Source organism: Felis catus, chromosome B4 (genome assembly GCF_018350175.1).
Source record: "Felis catus isolate Fca126 chromosome B4, F.catus_Fca126_mat1.0, whole genome shotgun sequence".
NCBI lineage: Eukaryota > Metazoa > Chordata > Mammalia > Carnivora > Felidae > Felis > Felis catus.
The window spans coordinates 44,508,339-44,527,051 of record NC_058374.1 but is presented as its reverse complement, the minus strand read 5'-3'; the positions used below and the strand labels follow the sequence as shown (position 1 = coordinate 44,527,051).

The 18,713-nt window shown below is 39.0% G+C and overlaps 1 protein-coding gene across 4 annotated transcripts; it reads left to right on the top strand.

The window, feature by feature from the left end:
• Positions 1-1,639: 1,639 nt before the first annotated feature.
• On the top strand, positions 1,640-18,479 carry CLEC7A (C-type lectin domain containing 7A). Of its 4 annotated transcripts, XM_006933509.4 has the most exons (7): positions 1,729-1,872; positions 5,846-6,011; positions 7,850-7,948; positions 9,067-9,204; positions 10,777-10,928; positions 12,944-13,062; positions 18,288-18,479. In XM_006933509.4, the coding sequence occupies exons 2-7, from the start codon at positions 5,909-5,911 to the stop codon at positions 18,421-18,423; spliced, it is 747 nt and encodes a 248-aa protein (XP_006933571.2). In that variant the 5' UTR covers positions 1,729-1,872; positions 5,846-5,908; the 3' UTR covers positions 18,424-18,479. The 4 variants fall into 4 exon arrangements, with proteins under 4 accessions (XP_044917292.1, XP_044917291.1, XP_006933572.2 ...); XM_045061356.1 differs by lacking the exon at positions 5,846-6,011 and having other exon boundaries at positions 1,646-1,872; XM_006933510.4 differs by lacking the exon at positions 9,067-9,204 and having other exon boundaries at positions 1,726-1,872.
• Positions 18,480-18,713: the final 234 nt, after the last annotated feature.

Below are 18,713 nucleotides of genomic sequence, written 5' to 3'. Positions count from 1 at the left end.
TGGTTTACGTTGCTTGCAGTTACTCATTATGGAATGTTTTGGGGTTTAAACTATAGATTTGAAATCGACATCAATTGCATTGCCCAGTGATTATAAAGTCAAAAAAAAAAAAAAGCCCAAAACACAAAAAACAGAATTTGAACTACTTCTATTGTCCTTCTATGTGACAGTTTGCAATTATTATTTGTACTTATACAATTGTTCAACCTGCAGAGAAATTTGAAAGTTTCTAAAACTGATCCTGAAAAAACAAAGACACGGACAATACTACATTTTCTCGAAAAATTGTGAAACAGGATTTTTATAAATCTTTGCCACACACATCCTATGTGTAAGTCTTTTTCCTATTTATATACCTGTTGCTTCGGTGAAAAATTTTTCAAAATTAAAATGAACAAAAAAAAGATGGTCTTAAGTCAATCTTGAACAAAAATGAGTTGATTATGTCTGTATACAGTCCACTTAACACGAACATGTAATAACGATTAATTTTGACAATGTCATTGACAAATTTGGAGAAGATAAGGGAGCCAAAGAGAAATTATAACATTATTTATTACAGTGACATACCTATATATAGGTATAAATTCCTCTCCTTTTCCAAAAAAAAAAAAGGCATTAATATAATGGAAAGGATTTTATTGATTTAATTGAGTAGTTTGTACAATATTTATTTTTATTTTCATAGACCTATTTAAATACATATTTTAATTTCGATTGGCATTATTTTATTTGCAACTTCCAACGAAATATATTCCCTACCTGCATTTGTTTTCCGACCATTATTATCATTCGTTCCATTTCATGATTATTACTGAAAACTATATTGTTGTATAGAGGAAAGGAAAGTAAACAAAATAAAGCAAAGGAAAAAATAACAGTCTGGGTGTTAAATATGCTGGGTACAGCATTGCTCAAGGACACAAGGATAGCGAGTAAAACTGTTATAAACATCTCACAATTAGAAAATGACACAGAAATGCATTTTTTCCTTGGGGAGACTGGGAAATTTCAAAAAAAAAATTTCTTTTTCAACGTTTATTTATTTTTGGGACAGAGAGAGACAGAGCATGAACGGGGGAGGGGCAGAGAGAGAGGGAGACACAGAATCGGAAACAGGCTCCAGGCTCTGAGCCATCAGCCCAGAGCCTGACCCGGGGCTCGAACTCACAGACCGCGAGATCGTGACCTGGCTGAAGTCGGACGCTCAACCGACTGCGCCACCCAGGCGCCCCGAGACTGGGAAATTTCAAATACAAGTGCCATAGCAGAGTGATATATATGCACATTATGTATACTTCTCCCTATTAAAATGGAAGAAAAGAAGGTGACTCAGTCAGTTAAGAGTCCAACTTCGGCTCAGGTCATGATCTCACAGCTTGTGGGTTCGAGCCCCGCGTCATGCTCTGTGCTGACAGCTCAGAGCCTGGAGCCTGCTTCGAATTCTGTGTCTCATTCTCTCTCGGCCCCTCCCCTGCTCCTGCTCTGTCTCTGTCTCTCAAAATAAACATTAAAAATGGAAGAAAAGAGGGGCAAAGTAGGAGGGGTAGTAGACGTTCCATGTCGAATGTGAACAATGTAGCAAATTGAAACCATGAAGCTGTGGGAGCAATAAGGTAGCAGGAGCCTGAACAGAATCAGAAAAGAGAAGGTGGACTGGGAAAAAGTGGTGAAAGGCACATTTAACCATGAAGGATTTGCTGATTTTAAAGAGAAGCTTTGGTTTAATTTAAAAAAAATTATGCCCTCTAAGAAAGGATCCTATGTCAACTACCTCATTTGTAGTAAGCCTGAAATTAAAACTGGGAAGAGTGCTGGGAATAAAGCAAAGGAGTTTTTGTGGGCCGCCCAAACCAGAGGTGCTTGAACAACGTAAGTGATTTTTCTCCCCTTTATTCTCCAAATACAATGTGAAACCAGTTGGGAGGGGGCCTCATGCCTCTTTGTATCCAGGCATGGATACAAAAGAGAATACGGTACAAAAGAGAATACGGTACAAAAGAGAATACGGTAACCGTTCAGTAGATGTTTAACTGCTTAATGGATAGAAGGGGGGGGGGGGGAGAAAGGGGGGTGGGGAGAGGAAGGAGGAGACCCAAGCTAGCATTCAAATTAGAGATGAAATTTTCAAAGTTTTTTTGGAAATTTGTGAAATGGGGAAGGCACTTGGGAGAGTTGCTATCTCCTGACGATTTATTTATTTATTTTTTTACAACGGTTTTAAATGAATGCTTAGTTTGTTTTAAATAATCTCGTTTTCTATTTAATCCAGTTAGTCATCTATTTACCTATTTATCTATTCATATGCATTTCTTTCTATAAGTTTTCCAAAAAGTCACACTGAACACATGCCTGGGGCTTTTCCTGTTTTGCTGGCCTGACACTCATTCTAGTAAACCCAGCAAAATAGGTATTTGATTAGGAAGGATATTTTTCGAGCTTTCTTTTTTTTAAGTTTATTTATTTTTGAGGGACAGAGAATGCATGTGCATGGGTGTGCCCACACAAGTGGGGAAGGGACAGAGAGGACAGAGAGAGAATCCCAAGCAGGCTCTGAGATGTCAAAAGTCAGATGCTTAATAGACTGAGCTACCCAGGCACCTCTATTTTTTGAGCTTCAATTCTGGGAGTGAACACTACTGTTTACAACAGCTAAATAAATATAGAGAGAAATGAAAATTCGGACAGGCTAATTCAGGTATTCTGAATTCAGTGCCTTAAGTAATTAACTAATTCATTAATCTGACTCTTGATTCAACTAATTGTATTTTTGTTCGTATTTATTTACTTTTTAAAGTTTCTTTGTTTTGAGAGAGAAAGTGAGAGATGGTGTGCATGAGGGGGAATGGGAATGGCAGAGAGAGAGGGAGAGAGAGAATCCCAAGTCGGCTCTGTGCTGTCAGACCAGAGCCCGATGCAGGGCTCGAACTCACAAACCGGGGGATCGTGACCTGAGCCGAAATCAAGAGCAGGACGCTCAACCGAATGAGCCACACAGGCGACCCCCTCAACTAATTGTATTTCGAGTTTATAAACTGTGTTTCATTTTTAAGGATGGTTTGGGTTTTTGCCTGTTGCTTACTTTAATGTGTAACCAGGGGTGTTTTTCTCTGAATACATAGATTCTTCTCCTAACCCCCTCCTGTCCCTTGAAATACTGAGAGTTTTTTTTTTCTTTTTTCTAGTGTGTCAATGGTTTGTGTAATTACTGTTCAGTTGTTTTAATCCCAGACAAAAAGAGATGACTAAAGTTTCCATTTATGGAAAAATCGCTTTGACAGCTTAGAAAGCCCAACTGTTTTTGTAGGATTGTGATTAAATAGAGGAAGGAACTTCTAGAAAATAAAAGTTATTACACAAAGTTCTCCCAATGGGGGGGGGGCCTGAGTCCACAGCAGAAAGCTAGTTTTTGTTATTGCCTGGAAGGTGCGACCCTCATTACTGTCCTGTTTAGTCAGTTGACCTTTCTTCTAGATGCTCATTCTGTGAAAAACCCCCTGTTGTCCAAAGGCTGCATGATAAGACCTGGAACACTGATGGACATTGAGATTGGGATCCACACTACTACTTTGCAATGTGTCTACAAAGAGTTTTTCACTGACCCTTGGAAAGGAAATCTACTACCCGAAACTATTTCTTCGAGAACCTGAGAGCCATCTCTTTGAAAGGCAGACATTCAGGGAGTTAGGGAGATAAGTCTCACTCTCCCAGTCCCTGTGGGAGGATAAGGGTCTAGCTTCAGTGGGGGCACCACCTTGCTTTAACATGTGCCACTGCCACCTGTCATAGAGATAGGAGAAGTTTATTTCTCTTCTAGATAAGCACTAAGAAACAAATCTTCACTCGGATTAACATCCGGATTAACACAGATTAACATCCGGATTCACACAGATTAACGGTCTTTCTGTTAGCACACCTTTAAAAAGTCTTCAGTCTTTTGTTTTGGGGAAGTTGAGTTCCTTCATGCTGGTCCCTCTTTTTTTTTTTTTTTCAACGTTTATTTATTTATAGGACAGAGAGAGACAGAGCATGAACGGGGGAGGGGCAGAGAGAGAGGGAGACACAGAATCGGAAACAGGCTCCAGGCTCTGAGCCATCAGCCCAGAGCCTGACGCGGGGCTCGAACTCCCGGACCGCGAGATCGTGACCTGGCTGAAGTCGGATGCTTAACCGACTGTGCCACCCAGGCGCCCCTGGTCCCTCTTTTCTATTGTAACAGTGTTACTGAATGAAATCTGTCCTCACTGCCTTAATGAGCGTCCGGCTTCATTTCTCTTTGCTGTAGTTGGATGTCTCCTTTATTCTGCTTGCCTCAAAGTCTTGTGAGTGGATTGGGTAACTGTCTAGTGTCCAGTAATGATAAGTGTTTTCCATATCTCGTTAATTTGGGTATTTTGCATAATATCTCAGTCCCAGAATTCTCCATAAGCCATTACAGTGGTTTCTTCGTATCCTGGGGGACATATATGTTCCAAGATCCCCAGTGGATGCCTGAAACCAAGGATAGTACTGAACCCTGTATATACCGTTCTTTCCCCCTATACATACATACCTATAATAGAGGCCTTGTGACGCAGGGTTAAGCTACTATTGACCTTCTGATGATACATCAGGAGAATCATCTGCTTCCTGACCACAGTTGACTGGGGGTGACTGAAACCATGGAAAACAAAACCACAGATAAGGGGGGACTACGTCCTTGGAATACAAGTGTTTAAAAAGATCATGAGTTAGGCAGCAAGAGTAGACTTTGGTTTGACTCTGCTTCAATATTTTTATTAGCTTCTTAAAACTGAGCAAAGGGCTAACATTTCTATATGTCATTTTCTTCATTTGAAAGTAAAAAAAAAAAAAAAAAAAAAAAGAAAAAAGAAAAAAGAAAAGCATCCCATCCGGACTTGTTGGAACATTGAGATTGACAAAACATGGGCAATGGGTAGTACCTAGTTCATAGTAATTGTTCAATAAATAATTACCACTTCGAATTATCAATCCCTAGCGAATCCTGAAGAGATTATTTTTTTCTCCTCTCTGTTGTTACAACAATTGCTCCTATGGCATCATTTATATACCTATCTGTAGGTTTCCTCTATTAGGCAGTGAGCCGGTTCTTCTTTTTCTTCTTCTTCTTCTTCTTCTTCTTCTTCTTCTTCTTCTTCTTTCTTCTCCTTCTCCTTCTCCTTCTCCTTTTCTTCTTCTTCTTCTTCTTCTTCTTCTTCTGAAGGGCACTATGCTTTTTGAGTAAAATTTATTTAATTAATTAATTTTAGAGAGAGATTGTTCTCGCACATGAGTGGGGGAGGGGCGGATGGAGAGAAAGAGACGTGGAATCCAGGGAGAAAGAATCCCAAGGAGGCTCCACTCTCTCAGCACGGAGCCCCACGCGGGGCTCAATCCCACAGCCCAGGGATCATGCCCTGAGCCGAAATCGAGAGCAGATGCTCAACGAGTTGAGCCACTCAGGTGCCCCAGGCCATGAGCTTCTTCACATTAATCCTCTATCCTTGTATCCCCGGCTCCTGCCAGTTGAAAAGTTGCACATTTGATAAATGTTTAGTGAATGAGCAAACACATGAATAAATGAATGCATGTATGAATTCGTATTTCATTTTTCTTATATTTGGCCTGAAACAAAGATTTATCTATTGTGTTGCGTTGTCATTTTCTTAAGAGTCATCAATTTTAGAAACAGAAACTAAAGGTACAAATGGGAACTCAACACAGCATGGTTTTCATTCCCTGCCTTTGACTATCTGATTGGACTATTCAAGCTCAACTTGTTAAAACTCAGTAAGTGCCTATCCCACATGATTTGACTCATACATCCTCTTTTGTCCTCGGGCAGTTGTCTTAAGAAAAGAGGAAGGAGCTCTCAAATGCTGTGTCAATTCAGGGACTCAGTAGAACAATGGAATACCGTTCTGAGGTAGAAAATTTGGATGAAGATGGTTATACTCGTTTAGACTTCAGCTCTCAAGGCGTCACTGGGAGACATGCGGTCTCAGAGAAAGGTATTTTTTCTTTCTGCCTTCATCATTCTTGTTGTCATCAACTAAAACACTTACGTGGGGAAAATTTGAAAGATTTGTGATTTGTAGGAGGAAAACCTTTTAAAAGGTTCTCAGACATCACTGAGGATATTTGAAAGTGTACTAAGCCTTTCCTCATGGCAAATATTAGGTGACTATTAGTATTTAAAATAATTATTATGATGACAGAAGATACCTACAATGTCTCCGTTCTGTAGAAATAGACACTTCGGCACTAAGGAACTGTACATAAGTGTGATGAATGCAAAGATGAAGAAATTTTAGTGGGAGTGTCTTGTTGCTTGATTGTCAGAAAGGAGTAAATTGTAGAATGGAGGTCATGGAAACTTCGAGAAGTATATGTCAACAACATCAGAATATTGAAGAGAAGAAAGAGAAGAATAAAAAGATGGAAGATAGACAAGAAAAAAATCCAAATATTTGATTTAGTGGTAAAGGCAAGTTGGAAGTCATAGGGTTTGGAATCATGAATCTGATGTGGTATTTTGTGACAAGAAATTGATTTGGATTTTTTTTTTATCAAAAGTGGGGGGTCTTTGTATACTAGCGTTAGAAAATGTGTGTTAGATGAAAATGTGTGTTAGGTGAAATGTGTGTTAGATGAAAAGATCCTATGAACAGGATATGAGCGTTAAACGTAATATAAAAAGAGTGAAAATGGTGAAAGACATTGAAACATCTCTCTCTTCACAGAATGAACCATTTAGTGTCCTCTATGGTTCTCCTATTATACAATTCTCTGAAACACTTAGACTGCTTATTCTCAGTCAAAGGCAGAGCTATAGTCTTTGTTGCAGTGCATTAACATAAAATAAGTTTCCTGTTATCAAGAGAAGATTTTTGTCACAAGTTTTGACATGAGCATTTGCACTCCTCTGCTTTCTGGTCATTCACCTTGCTCATTTGCTCTTTACCACTTATGCAATTCTTTTCTTGCTCAACTGGTTTAAGAGGACTGGCAAACTGGATGATGTAAGAGGTAGGGAGTCAGGTACAAGTTTCTACGTATTTGTTGACAAACAGTGAGTTATGTATCATGACCTAGTAGTCTCTGGACGAGATGCTTTTATGTGCTAGCCCATTTAGTTCCCACAATGATCCTCTGAGGTATTATTACCCAATTTTTCACAAAGAGAAATGAATAAGCAGAGGGAGTAATTCACCCAAGGTTATGCAACAAATAACTGAAAAGAGAAGGTTGCCCTAAAGGACCCAGGCTATTTCCCCACATTAAGCTGTTTTTTATAAAAATGAGTGGGATTTCAGGGGCGTCTGGCGGGGGCTCAGTCGGTTAAGCATCCAACTTCGGCTCAGGTGAAGATCTCGCCATTGGTGGGTTCGAGCCCCGCGTCCGGCTCTGTGCTGACAGCTCAGAGCCTGGAGCCTGCTTCGGATTCTGTGTCTCCTCCTCTCTCTGACCCTCCCCTGCTCATGCTCTGTCTCTCTCTCTCTCTCTCTCTCTCTCTCTCTCTCTCTCTCAAAAATAAATAAACATTAAAAAAAATTAAAAGAAAACGAGTGGGATTTCAGAAATCCTGATCGTGTCAGGACCTATAGACGTCAACGTGAAACTAAAATTAGGAGTGTACAGATGTCAGGGCATGTGCTGAAATTACAGTTCTGGCATCTGAAGAGGTATGATAAAGGAGAGAGAAAATTCAGATAATCCTAGATGACTAGATTATTTGCGTATAATGGTTCACGTCAGAATGTGCCAGATTTTGATGAACTGTAGAACTGAAGTGCTGTGTGATTTACCCTACTTCTTCATTTAATTTCTGTTCCTTCTGGCTTCCTAGGAACTTGTGCTACGTCTCCTTATTGGCGTCCCATTGCCGTGACCTTGGGAATCCTATGCTTGGTAATACTGGTGACAGCTGTGGTCCTGGGTACCACGGGTAAGTATTTGGTGGGGGGAGGGGGGGGAGAAATTAACAACAACAACGACAACAACAGCAGACATTTGATAAGCATGTATACTGTACCAGACACACTTTTAAGAGCTTGACATGCATAATCTAACGTAATCTGTGTATTAGCACGTGCTGTCTCTCTCTCAAAAATAAACATTAAAAAATTTTTAAAAAGAGACTATAACTATTTTTATGAATCTTATGATTTAAGGAAATTGTTTTGTACCTGATCTTTAATCTAAGTTCCCTTGAATAATATCAGGAATTACCTGAGGCACTTACTAAACAGACATTCTGTGATGGGTGAACGAGTTCTTTTAGATTTTATATCTCACAAATTCTATTGTCAATAACATATTATTGTGCCTTTGGGGTTTTTTCAAGGAGCTCTCATTTTTATTTTTAGTTTTATTTTTTTTTAATTTTTTTTTCAACTTTTTATTTTATTTTTAGTTTTGGGACAGAGAGAGAGAGAGAGCATGAATGGGGGAGGGGCAGAGAGAGAGGGAGACACAGAATCGGAAGCAGGCTCCAGGCTCTGAGCCATCAGCCCAGAGCCTGACGCGGGGCTCGAACTCACAGACCGCGAGATCGTGACCTGGCTGAAGTCGGACGCTTAACCGACTGCGCCACCCAGGCGCCCCTCTCATTTTTAAATAACAGAAAAAGGATAGATTAATTACTATTTCAAATCTGTCATGCTCTAATTGACTCTATTTCATTTGCCTCTTGCTTTCTCTTCCATACTCTTTCTTTACTTGTTTGATTTTTTTCTCGTTTTTACTACGCCTTCATGGAAGTTATTTTTTTTCTTTCCATCTATTTAATCTATCTATCATCTATTCTATTATCTATCTATCTATCTATCTATCTATCTATCATCTATCGTCTATTTATTTATCTATCATCTATCATCACTATCTATCTATTATCTATTATCTATCTATCTTGACCTCTCAATCAGCAATGTGTTCTCTATTTATCATGAATCAAGAATATATCCCTTTGTGTTCCAACAAAAATATGGGTTTGGGAATTATATTTTCAAATATAGTAGAATGACTTTTTTTTTCTGTCACTATAATTGTTGTTGGTATATGAAGCTATTTGGAGACCCAATTCAGAAAGCAACCCATTGAAGAATGACAACTTTCCATCAAGAAATAAAGAGAACTACAGTCAACCCACACAATCATCTTTAGAAGACAGTGTGGCTCCTACCAAGGCTCTCACAACCACAGGCAAGGGCAGAGTTAAAAGATGAGTGGAATCCTTAATCCAGAAAGGTCAATTATTGGTGCTAAGACCTGGAGTAGGGTGGGTAAAGAGACCACTTTTACATGCAGGGATTGTGCATTCAGGGAAAGCACATATCAGTATTATCTCACAATAGTATGCCCCTATCATATATATAATAAAGTGATATAAATATCCCATGCTTTTGGCCAGGCATTGCTAAGTTGGATTTTTTTTTTTTTGAAATCAGTAACTAATTGATCACTTTCTATGTATTTCGATCTATAGATGATGGTATAACTTGATGCAAAGGAAAGAAATGTGTTCTCTCCTCTTTCAGAATTGACATTAAAAATTTTTTTTTAATTTTTTTTTAACGTTTATTTATTTTTGAGACAGAGAGAGACAGAGCATGAACGGGGGAGGGTCAGAGAGAGAGGGAGACACAGAATCTGAAACAGGCTCCAGGCTCTGAGCTGTCAGCACAGAGCCCGATGCGGGGCTCGAACTCACGGACCGCGAGATCATGACCTGAGCCGAAGTCGGACGCTTAACCGACTGAGCCACCCAGGCGCCCCCAGAATTGACATTTTAAAGGAATGTCATTAGAATAGGAAATAGGATGTCAGGAAGAAAGGCAGAGAAAAAGGAAAGAAGGGAAAATGTGCTAAGAATGAAGAGGCTAAATTGAGCACATGCCAAAAAGATAGACCTAACAGATATGTTCTTGAAAACTCCAGTTATATTTGTTTTTCTTTAATCATACAATTTCATTCATTTTATTACAGTTTGATATGCACTTTACCCTTATTTCTAATTGCATCATAATCGACTGTGACAATATTTTGACTTCAATTTTCCATTTCTGGACCCATATCTTCTCACTATTTGTATCACGTAGCTAAAGATAAAAAACAGAGATATTCTATAATATGAATCATTGCTTTTATACTTTTCTGCTTTGGAAAGCTGTATTGTTAATTGGATCTCACACCTCTAAAAGAAGTTAACGTGAAATTACTGTATATCTCAAAGATTGATTTAAGTTGATTTGTTTTAAGAATTATCATGAAGAAAGGGAGGTCTGGACGGAATTTGAAAGAATAGAATACAAATCAAAAGGGAAAGGAGGACTGACTGTTTAAAACACTGTTTATAATTATTCAATTTATATTTAAAGTTTAAATGAATGGAGGATTTTATTATGGTCTCTTATATAAAAATTGTATCTCTATTGAGGTGATTGGGTGGCTCAGTTAAGCATCCAACTCTTAATCTCAACTCAGGTCATGATCTCATGGTTTATAAGATAGAACCTCTCATCAGGCCCTGTGCTGACAGTGCGGAGCCTGCTTGGGATTCTCTCTCTCTCGCTCTCTCTCTCTGCCTCTCTGTCTCTGTCTTTCAAAATAAATAAACAAACTTGCAAAACTCATAGCCCTATAGTTTGAACTGAAAATGAAATATATCACTGGCAATTCATTGATTATTAAGTGTCCACGGGATGAATGGTCGCTTGCACTGAAAGAGTAAATTGGTATGATATGAATGTCATTGTATTTACTTTTTCTTTCCAGGAGTTTTTTCCAACTCTTGTCCTCCTAACTGGATCATACATGAGAACAACTGTTATCTATTTAGGACATCATTAGCTTCCTGGAATAGCAGTAAAAAACAATGCTCTCAACTGCACTCTAATCTCCTGAAGATAGACAGTGAAAAAGAACTGGTAAGTGTAGACTTCAGTTGTAATTATCTGTGGTCTCTACTGAGCAGAAAAATAAAGGTAGATTCCAGATAATGATAATTTTCCCTAAAAGAAAGTCACTTTTCATATCCTCCATAATTATAATAATAGCATATATTAAATGGGTAAAATATATAGTATGTTTATTTATTATTTTATACATATATATATATATAGAGAGAGAGAGAACAAGCATGGGACAGGGACACAGGAAGAGAGAAAATCTTTAAAAAAAATTTTTTTAATGTTTATTTATTTTTGAGAGAGAGTCAGAGCATGAGCAGGGGAGGGGAAGAGAGAGAGGAAGACACAGAATCTGAAGCAGACTCAAGGCTCTAAGCTGCCAGCACAAAGCCCGTTGCGGGGTTCAAACCCACGAACCATGTGATCATGACCCGAGCTGAAGTCGGACGCTCAAACAACTTAGCCACCCAGGTGCCCCGAGACAGAAAATCTTAAACAGACTCCATGCTCAGCCCAACACGGGCTCGATCCCACAACCCTGGGATCATGACCGGAGACAAAATCAAGAGTCAGACAGACAACGAACTGAGCCACCCAAGCGCTCCTATGTGCTTTTTAAAATTAATTAATTCTAAAAGTAAATACGTTTCACTTTAAAACAAATCTGTTCAAGTACACTCCAAGTTTGCCTGACTGTAATAATCAGACCACTCCTCATTTTTGTGGGTTTGGGTTTCAGTTCTTCAAGTTGGTGGAGTAAAATTGAAAATTCCCTCCCTTGTCGGCATTATGATCAAGGAAAAATAGCAGTAATAATAATATGCATTTATAAATCATTTACTCCTTGAAATATCCTGGGAAAGGAAAAGAGGTTTAAAAAGCAACCTTGCAAGTTCAATGCTTACATAGTTTGTAAGAAGAAAGTAACAACTCAACAGCTGCTAAAAGCTAAATATCGCGTATTGGCAATAGATGACATAGGAATTCAGAGACATGCCAGTGTAGATAAAGTTTTACAGAAAAAGTGGGACTTTAAATGCATCATGAATGAAGGGTAGGACTCAGTTGGGCTATGAGTAGGAATTAATAGTCAGGAAACACTCCATACATCTAAACAATCTATAACTTCTACCTTTGCTTTCACTTCCTCTCAATTTTTGTGTTTCTGTCCCACATCACCTAACGGTTGTAGTTCACACGAAAATGAATGGAAGTAGATTATGGCAAGGAAGGAGAAGGACACTGGAAGTTGGTCCGGCTCATAGATGTTTCTCTCATTTGGCAACAATTCAAATGTCGTCATCAAAACTCAAATTACTGGGGCGCCTGGGTGGCTCAGTCGGTTGGACGTCCGACTTCGGCTCAGGTCATGATCTCACGGTCCTTGAGTTCGAGCCCAGCGTCGGGCTCTGTGCTGACAGCTCAGAGCCTGGAGCCTGTTTCGGATTCTGTGTCTCCCTCTCTCTGACCCTCCCCCGTTCATGCTCTGTCTCTCTCTGTCTCAAAAATAAATAAACGTTAAAAAAAATTTAAAAAAACCCTTCAAATTACTTATTCATAAAACACGCCGTGGAACTAAATTATTTTTATAGGTTTTTTTTTTAATCTAACTCTGCAGAGCATTTCTTGACAAAAATCATATCAGTTCATATAGTCAATCTGAGGAGAAGATAGTGGCTTGTCATCCAAGAAAATTGCGGAAGGGCTCTGTCATCTTTGGATTTTGTTGGGCAAGTTGGAAGGAGGCTGTACGATTTTGACGTTACGGATCAGTTCTTCATTGGAAAATTAAACAATAACGACTCTGAAGGAGTGAAATATGCTTCTGGAAACACCCAATGGCATTCAATGGTTGGCACTTTTCTCTAGGTTGATGCCAGCCTGTGCATGCATTCTTTATCAAAGCGATTCAATCTGCTGTCTCTATTTCAACGTCTGTAAGAGTTTTTCCCCATCTATTTTGTCTCTCATCTCTGTCTATTCATTCTCTCTACCACTCTTGGACATGCGTTTGTATTTACGTTTCCCTACAGGAATTCATAATGAAGCAAGCGTCTTCTCAACCCGATAATTCATTTTGGATAGGGCTTTCTCGCCATCATACTGAAGGACCATGGCTCTGGGAGGACGGCTCGAGATTATCTTCTGACTTGTAAGTAACTGGAAAGGCAAAGCTTCGTGCCCTTTCTCAGAAAGCTAAGAGCATGCCAACCAGTTAAGAATCTGATTTGTGGGCCATTGATAAGAAAGAGAGGCAGAAAGAAAAATGATAGCGAGAGACAACCAGTGAATCAGGAAAAAGAAAAGAACACAGTAGAGGAGGACTTTACAGTCAAAAAGAGTTGAGTGGTCATCTAGTGTTACTAACACAAACGTGCCTCAGCTTTCTTATGAGGAGGGCGTTTGCACATGTCGGCAGCTGTCCAGTTAGGGGGAGCTGTCACTGTTAGTATAAAACTCTGGCTACGAGCATGGGCTTTGGAGTTGGCTCTCAGCTTGAGCCAACGCTTGGTCCGCTCACTGTGTGAAATTAGGTAAGTTGCTTAACCCACCTGAGCCCCTTTCTCCTCATCTATAAATGAGAATGAAAATAGTACCTACCTGGTGGGCTTTTAAGGTAAAGAAAGGAGATGAAAGTAACATCACTTAGCACAGTGTCCCGTGCCTAGTAAATACGTGGGCTGTTATCCTTAATTGTAAAAGCAACACATTTTACATTTTACAGAGTTCTTTGACACACAGTTTGCATTTGCTTAGTTATAAGTTCTTCCTTGTTGTGTGTGTATCAGCCAGAATTCTTTAGAAAAAGATCTGTGTAGATCGCCTGTTGGTTCTGAAGAACCCTGACTGATACACGTGACATTGAGGAATAATTTATCCATGGAGATATACTATCGGGAATTGGCTCATGTGATTAGGGAGACCGACAAGTCCCACAGTCTGCCATCTGCAAGCAGGGGACCCAGGAGAGCCTGTGGTCATAAATTCCGTTCAGGTATGGAAGGCTGCTAACAAGGGGAGCTGATGGTATAAAACCTAGTACTCGGGTAGAGACGAGCTACCCTGAGATGTCTCAGTTCACACGGTGAGGCAAGAAAAGGCAAACTCTTCTTCTGTAGGCTTCTTTGTTCTATTTCAGCCCTCAGTGGATTGGATGATGCCCACCCGTATTGGGGTCTGCGATCCGCTTTCACGTATCCACGGATTCAAATGCTAATTTCACCCAGAACCACTTCCACAGATATAATTAGAAATAATGTTAATTTGGGTGTGGCCAGTCAAGTTAATGCAAAAAACTAACTATCACAAAGTGCTGAGGTCTTCTTCACTGTAATTGTCAGTTGGTTTCTTTGTCATATCTGAAGAATATGGAATTATATTTTCCTTTTCAGTTTCTATGATTAGTGTGTGTGTGTGTATGTGTGTGTGTGTGTGTGTGTGTGTGTGTGTGTGTGTATAAGAGAGAGAGAGAGAGAGCAAGCCTGTTTGTTTTCCTATTATTTTCAGGTGTCTTTTCCAATTCAATTTCTCTTTTCAAAGAAAGAAATTTCGGCTTTGTTGATTCCTCTGTGCCTTTAAAAAAATTTCTTTTTAAAAAATTTTTTTAAAATTTTTTTAATGTTTATTTATTTTTGAGACAGACAGAGACAGAGCATGAACGGGGGAGGGTCAGAGAGAGGGAGACACAGAATCTGAAACAGGCTCCAGGCTCTGAGCTGTCAGCACAGAGCCCGACACAGGGCTGGAACCCACAAACCACGAGATCATGACCTGAGCCGAAGTCGACCGCTTAACCGACTGAGCCACCCAGGCGCCCCTAAAAAATTTTTTTATTAATTTCAGTTCTCATCTTTACCACTTCTTTCCATTCAGTTTCTTTGTGTTGAATTTCTCTTCTGTCTCTAATTTCTCATATGAATGCTTGACTTATGAAATCCCTCTTTCTTTTTCTCAAATATGTGCATTTAAGGCTACAATTTAATGTATTTTATTGTCATTGAGTTCAAATACTTTCTAATTTCCATGCCGAGTCCATAGGTCCACAGGTCCGTAGACTTAGAAATGCATTTCTTAATTTATAAATACCTGTGTGTTTCTATAATTATCCCTTTGCTTTGGGTTGCAGCTTAATTCCATTATGGTCAGAGAACATACTCTGTGTGATTGCAGTTCTCTGGTTTTTATCTTTTATCTTCTTTCCCTACAGAGAGAAGTATATTAAAGTCTCCCATTGTGATTCTACTTACCATTCCGTAACCATTTTAGTTGATGCGCCGAAGCTGTATTATTAGGCACATTTAAATTTAGAATTTTTGTACTGTACAGGTGTATGGTCCATCCTATGAATTTTTTCTTTTCTTTCTCTCCTCTTTTTGAATTGTTTAAGATTTTTATTGCTCCATTTTTCTTTGATTTTTTAAAAATGTTTATTTGTTTTTGAGAGAGCGAGAGAGCGAGAGAGAGACCATGAGCAGGGGAGGTCAGTGAGAGGAGGGGGCCAGAGGATCCAAAACAGCTGTGTGCTGACACAAGCAAGCCCGATGTAGGGTTCAGACTCATGCACGGTGAGATCATGACCATGGATCCAAAGTCAGGGCCAAAGTCAGAGGCTCAACCACTAAGCCAGCCAGGCATACCCTACCCCATTTTTTCTTGTAATAATTTAGAATTTACTCTTTCGCTAATTTTTTAGTAGTTGTTCTAAAGATTACAACAAATATCCTTCACTCATCAAAGTCTAATATTAATTGTTTGGTTTATTTTAATAATTTTTTTTAACGTTTATTTATTTTTGAGACAGAGAGAGACAGAGCATGAACGGGGGAGGGGCAGAGAGAGAGGGAGACACAGAATCGGAAGCAGGCTCCAGGCTCTGAGCCATCAGCCCAGAGCCGGACGCGGGGCTCGAACTCCCGGACCGCGAGATCGTGACCTGGCTGAAGTCGGACGCTTAACCGACTGCGCCACCCAGGCGCCCCTGTTTGGTTTATTTTAAATGTGTGTGTGTGTGTGTGTGTGTGTGTGTGTGTGTGTGTGAGAGAGAGAGAGAGGGAGAGAGAGAGAGAGAGATTGAGAGTAAGCAGGGGTGAGGGGCAGACAGAAAGAGAGAATTCCAAGCAGGTTCCATGCCATCAGCACAGACCCTGACACGGGGCTCTATCCCATGACCCCTGAGATCATGACCTGAGCCAAAATCAAGAGTCAGAAGCTCAACCGACTTGAGCCACCCAGGTGCCCCAAATCTTAATTGTTTTTTAATGTTCTTCCCTGGCAATATAAAAAATACTAGAATATTACTTTACTCTGTGTACTCCCTCCTCAATTTACATGCTATTATTTTTGTGGAGTTTATTTAATGCTCTCACATCATTTTCCACATTTTAATATCTCTGCAATTGGCACCTGTCTTACAAATGCTGTCCTTTTATAATCACTGTAGGTCTCAGCTGAAGTTCAAGTCTGTCAAGGATTAGCATTTGTTTCTGCCAGTCAGAGAGAGGCACCACAAACGTGAGATTACTCAAACACTCTACTTGGTTCTTCGTTTTGTTTTGTTTTGTTTTGTTTTTTTAAACTACACTGGTATTACGGATTCAGATAGAACTATGTAAGTGCCAGTTACTTCTGGGCAACTTCTTGGGGAATATAATTTTTTCTTCCCATCTTCCACCTGGTGGCGAGACTGAGACATGCACTTCTGACAGTCTTTCCTGTGCGGTATTTTAATTTTCATTGACTTCTGCACCGAATGAGTCCTTTGTTTTCCAGTTTCTGCAGGGTTCTCTATTAAATTCCCATCTTGGATGGATTTATTTCACAGTATTAGGTCAATAAATGGCCTATCAACAATTGATGACCCTCTTGGATTCAATAAAAAAATATAGCCCTAACAAACAGTAGATTTATATCGTCATCTCCTCTAGATTTTTCCACATATTTATGGTTTGTAATGCTTTTTATTTTCTTCTGCCTCTCCTACCAACCATTTTTCTTACCCTGAAGAATACTCCCTGATTCCTTTTAGAGTGGAAATTTGAGAGTTTAATTCTCTGTGTTTGTCTAAACCTGTTTCTATTTCAATTTTTCCAAAAAAATATTTTCTTTGAGCATAACATTGAAAATTTGTTGTTTGTTTCTCTTGGCCATTCAAAGATATTGCCATGTTTTTCTTTTTTTTTTTTTTTTTTTTTTTTTTTGGTTTGGTGTTTTGAAAGGTCATCTAGTTGAAGGTTAACGTATGTTTAATATCTGATGTCTTCTCAGCTTTGGAAAATTCTCAGCCATACTTGCTTGAAATGTTGCTTCTTCCCTTTCTCTGGGATTCCAGTTATATACATTATAGACCCATTCTCAATATTCTGTATGTCTTCTCTGCTTCTTCCTGGATCTTTCAGCCTTTTTTTTTTCTTTAGATATTTACTTCTCATATATCTTTGAGTTCACTAGTTTTTTTTTTCCCCATCTATGGCTAATCTGGTGTTAAAAACCTCCATTAAATTTTTAATTTTGTGCCGTGAATTTCTCAGTTCTATGATTTCAGTTTGGCTCTTTCTCAAATCTAGTCTGTCACTATTTATAATTCCTGGCTTTCTTCCACGAGGCCTAAATCAAGGCTGTTTCCTGCTTTAGCCTAGTCATTTCTACAAAAGAATTCTCTCAATCCTCCAGCCTCAGGGCCAAGAAGAGATAGATACACAAGATGAAGAGTACCAGTCTGTAGCTGTTATGGTGAGGCTCAGTGATGCCCTTCAAGCTTGACTGATAAACGCCGCCCTTTCAGGAGAACTCTTCTATTTCAGCAAAGAGAACAGGGCCATACACCCACTTACCATGATAATTATCATAATTGTCTATCATGGTATTGTAATACAACTCTGTCTTCAGAATGAATTAAAATACATAATGCTGTTTTCCCTGCCTTTAAATGGGCTCGATATCTATGATTCTTCATTAGTGCTAGGTATTTCTCAATAATAGCTCCTCTGATTGGTCTGTTCACTAAATACACCCAAAGATAATTTCACTAGCCTGTTGTTTCATTTGATAAATATATTTCTAGGTGAGAGGTTGAAAGATCAACAAAGAACTTTCTATGGAATACTGAGTGATTTTTCTTATTTGTCAGGAGCTTTATTTCATTTTATGTAACAGTGTTTTTCTTAAAAAAATTTTTGAGTCATTTTTATGCGTTAATAATGAAGCCTATCCTGTTACCATTTGAAAACTAATGCAATCTAAATTCAAATTTCCTTTTGCAATAACATGGACACTTCAGAAACTCTTTTCACAAGATCCTTGCCAATTTCGTTCAGCGTTGTATAGACAGTAGACAGTGTTTCTTATGTTCTTTCTAATCACCTCTTTGTATTTTAACAGGTTTCAGATCAGAAGCACAGAAATTCAAGAAAACTCATCTCACGATTGCGTGTGGATTCACCTATCAATAATTTATGACCAACTTTGTAGTTTGCCTTCATACAGTATTTGTGAGAAGAAGTTGTCAATAAAATGACGAGGCTGTTGATGTAAAGAACAGAGAGAAGTATGTAACAGCCAGAAGGGCAAAAAGAAAACAGGAAAGAAAGATACTGGAGGTCAGAATAAATGCTAAAAATAATCAAGAGAGCTTAGCCAACTTCAGTCTTAGCTGAGAAATGGTTTGGAGAGTCTGTGATGCTGTACTTTTCAACTGTTTTGGCAGACCAGCCTTACGTTCTAGTTAACAGAGCCCTACATGTGGAGTAGGAACAGCTGAACTTCTAACTCCATTCTACCATTGACTTAGTATTAACCTGGAGTTAG

What these genes read in the sequence shown, in the direction of transcription:
- CLEC7A (XM_045061356.1), top strand. Translation starts at nt 1,764, where the DNA reads ATGTCAACTACCTCATTTGTAGTAAGCCTGAAATTAAAACTGGGAAGA. An exon ending in CAAGGCTCTCACAACCACAG is followed by an intron (nt 9,205 to 10,776) that starts GCAAGGGCAGAG and finishes TTTTCTTTCCAG; the next exon opens with GAGTTTTTTCCAACTCTTGT. An exon ending in TCGAGATTATCTTCTGACTT is followed by an intron (nt 13,063 to 18,287) that starts GTAAGTAACTGG and finishes GTATTTTAACAG; the next exon opens with GTTTCAGATCAGAAGCACAG.